This window comes from Electrophorus electricus, chromosome 8, assembly GCF_041902795.1.
Source record: "Electrophorus electricus isolate QZ-2024a chromosome 8, ASM4190279v1, whole genome shotgun sequence".
Lineage (NCBI taxonomy): Eukaryota > Metazoa > Chordata > Actinopteri > Gymnotiformes > Gymnotidae > Electrophorus > Electrophorus electricus.
The window spans coordinates 20,292,501-20,306,152 of record NC_137504.1 but is presented as its reverse complement, the minus strand read 5'-3'; the positions used below and the strand labels follow the sequence as shown (position 1 = coordinate 20,306,152).

Below are 13,652 nucleotides of genomic sequence, written 5' to 3'. Positions count from 1 at the left end.
ATATATATATATATATATATATATATATATATATATATATATATATATATATATATATTATAAATATATCAACTATAGGTATATAACAAATGATTATATTAATTTAATGACAATTAATTTAGATAAATGTTATGTCAACTTCATGCATAATATCATGAGTATAATAAGATTATATACATGATGCTAGCTAAAAAGCAGGGATATAAATGTGAACGTATCAGATTATCCCTTTATGTGCACATGCTTATGTTCTGGAAAATACCACATATACCACATTTTCCTTGATATTATTCTTACAGCCTACCAACTCTGTATAAATACAACTGTTCAAAAGTTTGGAATTGCCACTAAACAGTATGGGATCAACATTTTAAATAATCTAAAATCCATTTGGTTCTAAATACATATACATTTCAGGATGTCATGTATCACCTTTAATTTGAGAAAATAAAATATAGCTTGATAGGATCCAAGAAAAACATTCTGAAATTTGGTCACAATATATTAAGTGGGTTTAGGTTGGCAGGGGATGGGTGGAATGACATTTTTACATGTCTTGTATGCCAAGATGCCTGCGATTTTCTGAGTCATGTACCTACAGGGGTGAAGCCACTGATAAAAGACAAAAATAAATACATACATATACAAAATTATGATACTAAAATTGATACTAAAACTATATATCATACATTTTGACTATTTTTTTAGGAAGCAGATAGACAGATTGATAGCAATAGATGGATGGATAGGTAGATGGATCTTTTTGATGTGTGCAGAATGATGTAAAGTGGTGTACATGACTCCAAAATGCCTGAGAGAACCATATAGAACTTCAGTGAATTATTTAGCATTTAATAACCCTAGTTTTTTTCCACCAAAAGTACTTGAAATACTAAATGAAATCTAGAAATGCCATTTGGTGTGTCTTCATGTAACAATAATATCATTAAGATCTACATTACATGGATTGTTAGTGGATAAAATAATGTTTGGAATAAATTTAAAATTACAGGTGACTCCAAACTTCTGAAGTGTGTTGGTGTGTGTAACACAAGAATTCTGTAAATTTGGAAACCTTATGTATTACACTGAACTTTACATAATCTGTGCATACACATTGTCATACTCATAAATATATATGGTGATTTTATATATATATGTATGTATATATGTATATGTATGTATATGTATGTATATGTATATATATATATAGATAGATAGATAGATAGATAGATAGATAGATAGATAGATAGATAGATAGATAGATAGATAGATAGGAAATGTACATTTTGAGGTCCTCGGTGGAAGATGGTGAAGAAAAAGTGAAACAAACAGGTTTCCAAAACCTGGTGTCAACCCTCATGACATTTTAAGAATGGTTGTCATTTTGTAAGGGCTTGAGCATTACATGGATGCAGTATAATATGAGCTGCAGAGATGTAATGGATTCCAAACCCCTATAAAATTAATTTGGCTTTTTACTTCAGGCGACTTTATTAATTGGGTAGTCAGATTGTGGGAATATTTGCTTATTGTGCAAGGGTTAAAAGGTTAGTGTAGTTTCCATGAGTCTAAGAAGTGAAAAACTACAGCATCTTGTACAGTATATGTGAGGGGCTTTCTTCAAAGTGTCAAATTGTCATTCTTGGGTTATCAAGTAATTTTTGCTAAGTGAGTTATTGCTAAATGAGTTAAGAAAACGTTTGAAAATTATGAACCAAAAGGTGTGGATGGATGGCTGTTTGGATTCCTTTTTTTGTTTGTTTTATCCCTCCCTGATATAATGCATATGATATCTGATTAATAATTACTTAAACTATTAACTGATTCATTACCTAACAGACAAATAATGTATCTTAGTTATTGTTAACAATGCCATATTCTTTCAATATTTTTTGTTTGTATTTTCATTGATCATTCATTCATTGTCCACCTGAAGTTAGTCATGCACACTATATATAGTCGACATGTAAATATAACCCACAACAAAAGTACATTTTTTTACTTCTTAGACAACCGAAAAGCAAAATGTACAAAAACAAAACAAAACAAAAAAAAGATTGCATAACTAATTTGTGAAAACGTTTAATGAATCAAATATGAATATGTTATGTACTCATGTTACAGACAAGGGGGTATGGAATTAAACATAAATCCTCATAGCACAAATATTAATGGAAGAAGAGAATTTATTTTAAATATTAAAAAAATTTTCCATTCCAACATATACCTGCTTCATACCCTAACTGTTGAAAATGCACACTGAACTCTGTTGAAACCTAGGCCATCATTCTTCCAACAATATCACATAGGGTTGGATGTTTTAGCTTAATTGGTGAGCAAAGATAAAGTTATAAAACAGGTAAAAACTAAAAAATAAGTATGCACCAATGAAAGTTATTTAAAGACCCAACCGTCCGTCCTAAGCGAGAGGTAATATGACGTTTCCAGTAAACTAGGTTCTTCTGAGTATAAACAGCTCCATACATAGAAATTATGGAAAATTGTTGTCATTCTATTTTTCATGGCAGTTTAAAGGAATAGGTTGGTGAAAAAATGACAAATTTTCCACTTATCCCAAATGTAATTAACTATTCAACCCAGATATATATGGTGTTCAAATTTAGCGTTTTTAGTTTTGCACTGGCTGTGAGGCTAATGTAACAAGAAAGTAATGGAAACCCATCACTTAGCATCATGCTTTCTGGAATAATTGCACGCTTGCCTCAAATCATGGTAACTTATGTAAAAAACAAACAAAAGTACTGTGCAGAGCCAAACTCAGAGGTGCAGCCACGTTTAGCATCACCTAGAAGTAATGTTAAACCATCTTGCCAGCTATAGTCTTTGTATTATTATTTTCTAAATTATTTAGCTCAAATTATTCAGTTCTTGGAATTCTTCAAATCTGATTATGTCGATGGAGTGCTTATAAGCCTCTTAGCTAAAAACCTCAATAAATATTGAAAGTAAATTCACAGGAATTATGTATTGGCATAAAGAATTCCTAGAAAAAAACTAGTATCTCCATGTTTCTTAGTGGTGTGATTGTACAGGTATTACACTTGTGTTTCTTTCAGAGAACAATGAAGAATATCTATAATTATAAAGCCATGTGTGTTGTGCATTCAAAGTAATTTAATTTAAAAAAAAACATGAGGGGATTCAGTGTAGATTCACTCTGTAGCAATGTTGAAAAGGTGCTTCTTTCAATACAGCGGAAATCGTAATAATAATTGCTATCGCTTCTGTTTAAAACATCATTATCAATTAGAATCTAAGTCTTTAGACTTATTATCCATTGGGAAAAGAACTCATTATATGACAAGCATATATGGATGGCAAAAGTGATGCTTACATACATAGTGTTATGTTTCAGCTCTGGCTTCAATGTCTTTGTGCCAATGGCCCAATCCTATGGTCGTTAATGTGATGTGCTCATCAAACACAAACTAACATAATTAATTTAATGAAAATGGCAGCTCAAGACCCATCTCTCATCTGTAATGTATGGGAAGATTTGTTTGCGATCCCCTCCCAGCCATATTTTGCTTCTTCCCTAAAACAGACCTTCTGAAACATGCCAAGTATAGCATCAAAACAGGAATACAGAGGCACACATTACTGCTGTTCCTCCTGCCTCATACTCCATCTAATTCTATCCTATGGGCTTATCACACGAGACCATCTCTGCGTGTATCTCACAAAGTAAAACTCACCATTCTTGGAGCGTTTTTAAAATCAAGCCTGTTGGATCCCCACTTTCCTACCTAGAGTCCAGTCCTTGTTCAGGGATTGCCATTGTCTCTAGATGTAGTGTTCCTGTGGGTCAGCAGGGAGGAGAGGAGGTTGCGAGGCCTGGGACGTCGCGATGGGCTCTGGGCCAGGCGCACCATGCGTGGCGAACGCCACACCTTGATCGTGGAGTCATCGCTGGCAGAGAGCAGCAGCTCCTGGTCCGCAGGGCTGAACGCGACTGAGTTGACCACATCCTCGTGCTGCAGGCGAGCCAGGCAGATATTGTAGTGGCGGTCCCAAATATAGCCATGTTTGTCTTCAGCACCGCTAGGGGACAGCAAAGGAGGTTAATCACATAGTATGACAGCTAAAAACGAAACATATCTGCAAATGCCTCAAGCATTTCATAAAGTATCTCTATGATTCTTAGTGGTGTGATTCAATAGGTATTACATCTCCAGGATGTGCTTGTCTGCAAGCTTGAAATAAAGCCCGTTGTGCCATAAATTGGACAAAATGTTTGCTTTGTACCTAGGATGCAGATGACTACTGTATAACAAGTGGAAAAGTGCTGGTTACAGTGAATTACAAGATGAAGTATTTATAAAAAATCCACAGATTTTTATAATTCTCCATCTTTTTATAATTTTCACAGTTCTAGTTAGCAGCAAACTAATTCCCCAACATCTAATTTTAGTGTTCTGATATGAGTAAATGTTGACACTTTTGGTTGACCTAAGATACGAACAAGGTTGTTTTTTAGTTTCAGTGAAACACAGTTGTATTTTGGAAAGCAGATGTGTTGACATTTTAAGCTCGAGGTAATGAGGGAAGAAAAAAACAAAAAAAAAACAAACACTCTTCCTGTACTCTAATGGTGATTAATGGAATAACTTGCCTAAATCCAGTAACTAGGTTTCTCTTATAAGAATCAGAAGTAAACAGTGATATATTAAACTTGCATGATGCACATAAATGCATTAATTATTACTAAAACATTTGATCAGATTATAATAGCCTATTACTTGAGTCACTTGAGTCACAGTTAATTAACAGGATGTGAACAATATGCATCCGCACATTTATCGAAACTGCATGTGGGTCTGCAGAATTCACCTGGCCACAAAGTCCCGGCTGACATCGAGGAAGATGAAGAAGCACTCGTTGTTGGGGGTGAAGGCTCGATGGGCACGGAGGCTGCGCCGCTCCTCTCGCAGGCTCTTCAGGTCGATCACATGCAGGTCTATCTCCTCGGCGATGGGTGGAGGGGACATGGGGTCGGAGATCACGCAGCCTGTTGGCCACGCTCGGCTGTTCACGTACAGGTACCTGTTGAATGTGAGCCGTCAGAAAAGCCAACAGCAGGGGAGGTACATGTTCTAGAAAACCAGCTCGGTTATTTTCATACAGAGGAACAGCATGCTCCAGAGTTGTGGCTGTAATTACAAATAAATACATAAACAGATAGATAAACAGATAGATAAATAAATAGGCAGCCATTGGTAAGGGTATTTGAAATGGGGTGAATTTGATGTAACAGAAGTCTTTTTGATAAATGGTGCTTTGTGCTAGGAGGCGGGTCTGAGCTGCCTTGACGCCCACCTGTGGTCTGGTGAAAGGCCCATGCCGATTATGTGGCCGTGAATGTCGATCACGTGATCAAGTGAGTCAAAGAATTCCTCAGTGCTGCGTTCTTCCCCCAACACCGGCCCACATGTTGTCATCTGATCAGGCATGATTCGCTTAATACCTGATAAACACACCCACACGCGCAGCACATTAAGTTGCCATATATGTCTGATAATCCCTCCCTTTGCATCCTTTTCTCCCACTGGTCCTGCTTTGTTTTCACTAACCCTACCCAGAGAAACACCCACCTATTTGGTGGGGCGAGTATGTAAGGCTGCCAGTAGTGAACAGTAGATAGGTCTTGTCCTCTCCTTCCCCAGGACTGGTGGGGGCCATCATGCTGGGGTCTGGGGCTTTGGTGCGTCTGCTTCCCATCAACTTTGCCACCCGCGCCTCCAGCTCCCGCTCCTGTGCTGTACCGCGAAGGCCCTGTGGACAGCCGCACGTAGCGTAAACCATCAAAAACAGCACCAATTAAAAAAAAGGGATGTGAAAGTCTTGCAAAAACCCCACATGTCTGATGTGCTCCAGTCCAGACGGGCCAAAGTGGGGCAGGTGCGTCGTGCACTTCTTCTCGCCCCACTCGCCCTCTTCCTCCTCCTGCTCATCTTTGTCGGTGTCCTCACTGTCGGAAGTTCCCAAATCAAAGAGCAGGGGCTGGTGCTCCCGTGAGTCGCTGTGCTGCTGGGCTTGCGACTGGGCCTCATAGTCCAGCAGCAGGTCAGGTGAGTCGTGTCGGCCGCAACGGGCCACCATCACAGTGCGGATGGTGCTGGCATTGATGTTTTGGATCTTGAAGAGCCGCTTGACCACATTGACGTTCTCCGACTCTATGTCCTGGTGAGAGGATAGAGAGCATTGACTGAAAAGACTGAGGGGGAAAACATCATGCTTGCTGTTGATGAATGAATTATTGAATTATTGCTCTGAATGAATTATTGCTCTGTTCCAAACACCTAAAGTGATAGTTGGGAGAGAGCACATGGTGGTTTTATTTAGGCCAAACCTGGAATGCTTTGTTGAGCCAAAGCACTGTGCAGGAAGTCATGTTGCCGATCCAGTGCAGGTTGCCAGAGATCAGGTGAGTCTCATTCAGCCAGCATCCAAAAACGTCATAGGGCTTATTCCTGACTCTTGACAGCAATGTGTAGTTCTCTAGGGACCCAGCAAATGGTACCCAAGTAGTATTAACAAAGGTACACATATTACAGAAAGCATTCAGTTCATCTCACTTTGTTGGGTAAAGGCAACATCATAATCCCTTTAGACTGTGTGTGTGTGTGTGTGTGTGGTGTGTGCGCGCACGCATTGCAATGATTAAACTAAATGCAAGTTTAGTTCACAGCTTTCTTTGTTTCTATTTTTTCCATTTGTAATGCTCTAAGCTTGGAAGAGAATTTAGCATGTCTCTTGGTGAATCTTATGCACAATTCTGTTTGGACATGGACTGGGTTAGGTTAAAGTCAGTGCTGCAAACTGACTACTAACAGATAGGATGATTAGTTCATGGCTCACAATCAAACACATCTTGGTGAAAGCCTTCGCAGGAGAGGTCAAGGCCGAGTGCATCTCACCTAAGCTGAGGACAGCTATTTCACCGGAGGAGGAGGGTTGGGGGCCCAGGTAGACCCCAGACACCAGCAGGAGGGTGTCGTCGCTGTTGAACTGTGAGAACTGTGTGTATCCCCAGTTAAACTGCCGCATGCTGGCACTGTGCACCAGGGAGATGTCACCGTCTGGATGCTCAGTGTCCCAAAGCTGCCGGACCAGGGACAAATGTGATTATCCAAGTTCTCCTTTTGCCTGTTGCATAATGGCTCTGGCTGGCTGTTTCCTTTTGAAACCAGGAACTACTAAAGTATACTTAGGAGGAAGGTTTTGAGTGGAGTTATGCTTTGACTACTGTTACAGGAATGGTTCCCCAAAAAGTGCTAGTTGCTAGTAATTTTGCTAATGATGGGAATTGCATCATGGCCAGTTACCACTCATTTTAATCAATTTTTATTCAAGTCAGGATTTTACTATGTCACACAGAAAAGGATCAATTCCCTTTTTAAGCTCTTTTACAAAAGTTGTTTCCCAGGGAGTTTTGTCTTACCACCGTCACTTTTGGTTAGCCCAGTTTCTGTTGTACTGCACAAATAAAACTGAATGGCAGTTAAATACTTTAATGACAGTGTTAGCTTTGTATGTGTACAAGTTCAATATCCACCAGCTTTTCCCCACCAGTTTCAAACAGCTGATGCTAGTCATGTACGTGCCATTGTTAGCAACACCTATGATGCAGCCTTAATAACAGTATGTGTAAGTAAGTTGTTATGACCCAAGTATGTCTACTGATAGGCTCTATAGGCTACTGATAAGCTCTAGCTGTAGCCCAGAGCAAATCTCACCTTGACCGTACAGTCCTTGGAGCAGGAGGAGAATCGATGTCCCCGGTGAGAAAAGGCCAGGTGCAGGACCTGATCATGGTGCTCCTTCAGCACTTGCACCTCCACGCAGGGGATGCAGTCATAGAGCCGCTTAAATTCCCTGTACCACGACACAGCCGCTGTACAAAGCAAACACACAGCACCATGGTTAATGGAGCCTTTGGTCCCTTCTTGTAATTAGTGTGATAACAGACAAGCATGAGATCTTATGTTGCATTTACACTGGCATTACACTGGAAACCTAGTACATGCTTCCCACATGACGATCTTCATCAAACCCAAAGAATGAATGCTGACTCTAGGTAGAAATGTACGACAACGCTGACCTTAACTGCTACATTGGAAAAACAAGCCCTTCTACAAAATACAGGTGAAATGAACACAAAAGTTATCCATTATCTCTGGCTGCGGTACCTGGGTGGCGGGGCACAGAGCGTGGGATGCGGTAGTAGGTGTAGAATAGCTCCCTCCACAGGAACTCGTCCCGGGACACAGCGAACCACTGGAGGCATGTCTGGCCGGCCCTCAGCACGGTAGCATGGGGCAGATGCAGGAAGATCTCCAGCACCAGGCTGTCTGGCAGGCCAGGACTCGCCATCCTGTCATCCTGTCATCCTGAGGTAGTGGCAGGAGCATCACCACCCATTATGGTTCAAATATAACTGTCAAAGGAGGTATGAGTACTGAACAGGTACATATCTATTACAACACAAGAGTTAATTGGTGGTAACTAAAACTAAACAGCATGTTCATATGGTGAATCTAGTCAACACGTGTTTGAGAAACGTAAGCTAGCAGTTTAAGCTTACTTAAGAATAGGTAAACATGCTGACACCAGCCACTTTATAATAAACACTACCTTATAAGTACACGTTACAATTGCATTTAGACTCTAAAGCCCATCTCTGCCACGGGGGAGTGCATGTTGACGTGCAGACGTATATGTCAACTAACGTAGCTAGCTAGCTAATTGATGTAATACAAAAATACTGAATCAAACTCAAGTTTGCAGACAAAGCTATTTTAGCACGATAAGTAGCTAGATAACCAGCAAGCTAGCTGGCAGCATATTGGTGTAAACAGCTATTTCTTTAGCGCTCTTGCTAACTTCGATAGCTAGGTTAGAATTGAGACCATATTGAGATTATAGCATGAATTTAAAAGCTAGCTGGTTAGCTAGCTAGCTAGCTAAGGTCATCTCGCAAAGCATACAATTCATGTAACTTGTATAAAATTTACAATCCCATGCTTATAATAATCACATTAGATTCGGACATGTGAAAAATAATTAGCAACGTATTTTAGCAACTAAAAGCGTTGTTTACACTGACTGAAAACCGCTAACAAGGAAGAGAGCGCTCCGTGTAATTCATTCCTTAAGCACAATAAACATATTCTAGATATGCAAATATATTTCTTAAAATATTATACAGATAGCTAATTATTTTAACTATATCTTACCTTCCAAACACAAAGTTAGGTTACTAAATAAACCAAAAATATATCGGGTTGCACCGGCTAAACTGTGGACCAAAAAAGTCGAACGCAGGAAAATAGATGATTACGGTAGTGGATGGAGGATAGGCTACACAGCGGTGTCCGCCACTGTCCTTCCCACTAAAACAGAAGGAAAGGAATCAGAAGTCCAAAAAACATCCTTTTCTGATCAATATGCAGAGGTAAAATTAAATTTAATTCTTTCCGTTCGGCCATCATTCTTCATTGTGGAATATTATAACTACAGTTATAATAATTATATTACAGAATATTATAATTATATCGTGGACAGTTATAATTACAATAAAATAATCTATTTCCCCACATACATTTAAAAATGGAAATCTGACGTTGGTCGTGTGCCTATCCACCTCAGTAATGGAACAACTATGGTAGACTAGACCCATGTGCTGTAAATTGATCCTATACACTATATTGCCAAAAGTATTCACTCACGCATCCTAATCATTGAATTCATGTGCTCCAATCACTTCCATGGCAACATGTGTATAAAACCAAGCACCTAGGCATGCAGACTGCTTCTGACTGTAGAGACTCTGGAGACGTGTTCTCCGGAGTGACTAATCATGCGTCTCTGTATGGCAATCTGATGGATGAGTGAGTTTGGTAGATGCCAGGAGAATTGTACTCTTCTGACTTCATTGTGCCAAGTGTAAAGTTTTTTTAAATTAATTAATTTATTTATTTGGGGGGTGTATGATGTGGGGTTGTTCTCAGGAGTTGGGCTCGGCCCCTTAGTTCCAGCGAAAGGAACTGTTAATGCTTCAGCATACCAAGAGATTTTGGACAATTTCATGCTCCCAACTTTGTGGGAAGTTTGGGGGTGGCCCCTACCTGTTACAACATGACTGCGCACCAGTGCACAAAACAAGTTCTATAAAAACATGGATGAGCAAGTTTGGTGTGGAAGAACTTGACTGGCCTGCAAAGTCAGAGCAGCATGGTCAGGTTCCAGAACACCTTAGCCAATTCAGCTTGGCTCTGGCAACATGCTACCTATTTAAAAAACAAACAAAAAACACTGAACCAGAGAATGATATTGGAATTAATGTCAGTTATAAAACTATCATCCTGGGCAAAATGTAATTTTGTGTGATGCGAGCACCCTGCCCCCTTCCCCTTAAACTCATAAATTTGGGGGTGTATTTCTGATGGTTCATTCAGCTCTGATAGTATGAATACACAGCCATCCCCAGTGGAACCCAGAGCAATGGAGTAAAATCTGATAGAACTAATTTTCCAACATGATTCTTGTTTGCAACATGAGGTTTTTTTGTTTGTTTGTTTGTTGTTGTTGTTTTTATACCATTCACACCAACATAATCCAGAGATCCAAAAACGACATTCTTGGAATTACTTAAATGGTACAGATGTGTGCATCCATTACTGTTTTATTCTGTAAAATCATATCAAAAAGAAAAGGACAGATAAATGGTGCTCATTAAAACAAAAACAGATTAACCTGACATTTAACTATAAATTTCAGAAAAGAAAAATTATATATTCATCATAAAAACCAAAACAGCTTAGTTAATATGATCATAGCTACTTATCCAAAGAGGTTGTCAGCTTGATAAATATTAACCCTTGGTCAGTATAGCCCAGTCTTATGATATTGGATGGGCTTTGTATCCCAAAAGTTTTAGTTTTAAAATCACAACTATGCTGGGAAGTACACCATAGATCTGAATCAATCTGCAAGAGTGGGCCGCACATCACTCTGTTAGCCACGTGAGTAACTGAGGCGCGTAGTAGGTGATGATGATGTCCGCTCCTGGAAGAAGAAAACAAGGTGTAGAAATTCGTTAAGTGGCACAAGTATTTTTATAAGCACCGACTCTTTCACATACAGGACTGCCCTTGTAAATGGCCAGAGTTTTCACTGCTGCACTAAGATCACATGCACAACATTTCAAAATCAGTTTCCTTCTTGTTTAAGTACATTATTTTTTAAAACAGTTTTGCAAGGACTTGTCTTAGCATGAGCAAAACAGAGTGGTAATATCTCTTCTCTTGTGTCTATTGACTAGGTTGCAAGATTATTCCATTTATTGAACACTGACAGGATAATTTACAGTACTTTTTGGGATATCCAGCATGCTGGATGCAGGCCAAACTTTGGAAGACCCATTCTTGATGGGTTTGAACCTCTTTCCGGTTTCGATGCTCGTCTCACCTGCCCGGCGGAAGGCGGTCATGGCCTCCAGGACGGCTGTGCGCAAGTCGAAGGCTCCAGCCTGCGCAGCATGCCACAGCATGGCAAACTCCCCAGATACATTGTACACAGCCAGCGGGTGAGTGGGGTGCTACCCGCAGGGACAGCAGCAAGCAGCAGCAGCAGCAGAGGCAAAGAGGAAGTTTATATTCTCAACACACCCACACACGGAAAATAATACGTTTATGTTGTGGTTCACTAGCTGCACCTCCACCCCAACTACCATGACTAAGGAAACAGCCCTGTGTGCTATGGTTAAGATCAGTTTTGTTTGCTATGGCAATATGGCAACGTGGCTGGTTCCAACACACACCTTATCTTTAACCTCTCTGAGGACATCGAGGTAAGGAAGTCCCGGCTTCACCATTAGCATATCAGCTCCCTCTTTCACATCCCGCTCCTAACAAACCGCAAAACATGATCAAAGCTCAACAAAGGCTTAGGATACACTTATTGCATATCTACCCTCAACGGGTTTGCTTATCGGACTTGAATTTTCGTACACAGGCACGCAGTGCTAGGCCTCGGGCACCAGGGGGCAGCTGATAGCATCGCCGGTCTCCAAAAGCTGGGGTGGACTGGGCAGCATCCCTGTAAACATTATACTCCATTTAAGGCAAATATTTTAACCAGATTACATACATGATTAAATTCAGCTGGATTTTAGATGGATAATAACAGCTGTTCAGCTGGATGGATAAAAACTACCACTTGGGGCACTCAATACAGTGCAGAGGAAAGGTACCTGAAAGGCCCATAATAGCAGGAGGCAAACTTAGCACTGTAGCTCATCACCGAGACCTGGGTAGATGAAGCAGAGATGACAGCAATTATTATTACTCATCAGTGTCAGCCTTTGACCAGTGCTAAAGGTGATGCACTCCAGTTGGCGATGGATGCAAGGGAAAAGGGCTTAAGAAGTGTCTGGGCATCCTCCGACTGCTGACCTTGTTGCCGAGGTCGTTAGACATCAGAGCTTGTTTAATGGCCGCGATCCGCCCATCCATCATATCTGAGGGAGCGATGATTTGGCAACCTGGGTGGAACAAGAGGGTAGCAGTGGTAGCTCAGTGGTTAAGGTACTTGACTTGTAATCGGAAGGTTGCTGGTTCAAGTCCCACCACTGCAAAATTGCTGCTGCTGAGCAAGGCCCTTAACCCTCAATTGCTCAAGTTGTACTCAGTCATAATTGTAAGTCGCTTTGGATAAAGGCGTCAGCTAAACGCAGTTCATTCAGTTCATCAAGTCTGTTCAGGTTATCCATTTTATTTGCTGAGTGAAAGATTTACCGGCATGAGCGTAGGCCAGAGCCACTTCAGCCAGTCTCATACAGCTTGCTGTGTTGTCCAGGGTGCCATCTTCATGCAGGATCCCTACAGAGGGGAGAGGGAAACACACCCCCACATGATTTCTTAAAGCAACTATACTGTGTGCACAAGCGTATTTTGACTATAATACCTGATATGATTTAAGCATATCAGGTGTATTTGAGTAATTAGGGAGGGTGTGGCCTAAAGAGATATATCTCTATATCAATGATATCCTATATCAATGTATATATAATTATTAGGCAGCTTCTTTTCCTCAGGCAAAATGGGCCAAAAAAAGAGATTTAACTGACTCTGAAAAGTCAGAAATTGGAAAAAGTCTTTCAGAAGGATGTAGCACTCTTAAAATTGCTAAGATATTGGGGGCGTGATCACATAACCATTAAACATTTTGTTGGAAATAGTCAACAGGGTCTCAAGAAATATATTGAAGAAAAAAAGACACAAATTAACTGCCAAAGATTTTAGAAGAATCAAAAGTGAAGCAATGAGGAACCCATTATCTTCCAGTATTGTCATATTCCAGAACTGCAACCTACCTGGAGTGCCCAGAAGTACAAGGCGTTCAGTACTCAGAGCCATGGCCAAGGTAACGAAAGCCAAAACCAGACCATCAATGAACAAGACACACAAGGTGAAACGTCAAGAATGGGCCAGGAGATATCTGAAGATAGATAGGTTTTAGCGACTGATGAGACGAGTGACTCTTGATGGACCAGATGGATGGGCCCGTGGCTGGATCAGTAACGGGCACAGAGCTCCACTTCAATTCAGACGCCAGCAAGGTGGAGG

At 40.4% G+C, this 13,652-nt stretch overlaps 2 protein-coding genes across 4 annotated transcripts in view; both read right to left on the bottom strand.

The window, feature by feature from the left end:
- Nucleotides 1–2,069: 2,069 nt before the first annotated feature.
- Nucleotides 2,070–9,398, bottom strand: fbxw5 (F-box and WD repeat domain containing 5). Of its 2 annotated transcripts, none has more exons than XM_035527323.2 (10): nt 9,261–9,398; nt 8,214–8,414; nt 7,761–7,918; nt 6,942–7,125; nt 6,374–6,522; nt 5,881–6,204; nt 5,616–5,796; nt 5,341–5,488; nt 4,855–5,067; nt 2,070–4,065 (listed from the first exon to the last, which is right to left on the bottom strand). In XM_035527323.2, exons 2-10 carry the CDS (start codon nt 8,395–8,397, stop codon nt 3,789–3,791), a joined length of 1,818 nt encoding a protein of 605 aa, XP_035383216.1. In that variant the 5' UTR covers nt 8,398–8,414; nt 9,261–9,398; the 3' UTR covers nt 2,070–3,788. The 2 variants fall into 2 exon arrangements, with proteins under 2 accessions (XP_035383216.1, XP_026882915.2); XM_027027114.3 differs by having other exon boundaries at nt 8,214–8,461; nt 9,261–9,380.
- A 1,272-nt stretch (nt 9,399–10,670) lies between these two features.
- alad (aminolevulinate dehydratase) overlaps nt 10,671–13,652 on the bottom strand; it is an 11,470-nt gene continuing 8,488 nt past the window's right edge. For both annotated transcript variants that reach the window (XM_081720015.1, XM_035527646.2), the window contains exons 6-12: nt 12,822–12,905; nt 12,480–12,568; nt 12,278–12,333; nt 12,036–12,123; nt 11,846–11,932; nt 11,494–11,623; nt 10,671–11,091 (exon numbers count right to left, since the gene is read on the bottom strand). In XM_081720015.1, the coding sequence (XP_081576141.1) occupies nt 11,033–11,091; nt 11,494–11,623; nt 11,846–11,932; nt 12,036–12,123; nt 12,278–12,333; nt 12,480–12,568; nt 12,822–12,905 (593 nt within the window). In that variant the 3' untranslated portion in view covers nt 10,671–11,032. The remainder of the gene's footprint in view (nt 11,092–11,493; nt 11,624–11,845; nt 11,933–12,035; nt 12,124–12,277; nt 12,334–12,479; nt 12,569–12,821; nt 12,906–13,652) is intronic.

Bases quoted from the DNA above. Each gene is read 5' to 3' on its own strand.
- fbxw5 (XM_035527323.2), bottom strand. From the start codon at position 8,397: ATGGCGAGTCCTGGCCTGCCAGACAGCCTGGTGCTGGAGATCTTCCTG. The intron at 6,523-6,941 runs GTGAGATGCACT...CTGGGTCCCTAG, and splicing joins AATAGCTGTCCTCAGCTTAG to AGAACTACACATTGCTGTCA. The intron at 5,068-5,340 runs GTGGGCGTCAAG...CACATTCAACAG, and splicing joins GGCCTTTCACCAGACCACAG to GTACCTGTACGTGAACAGCC.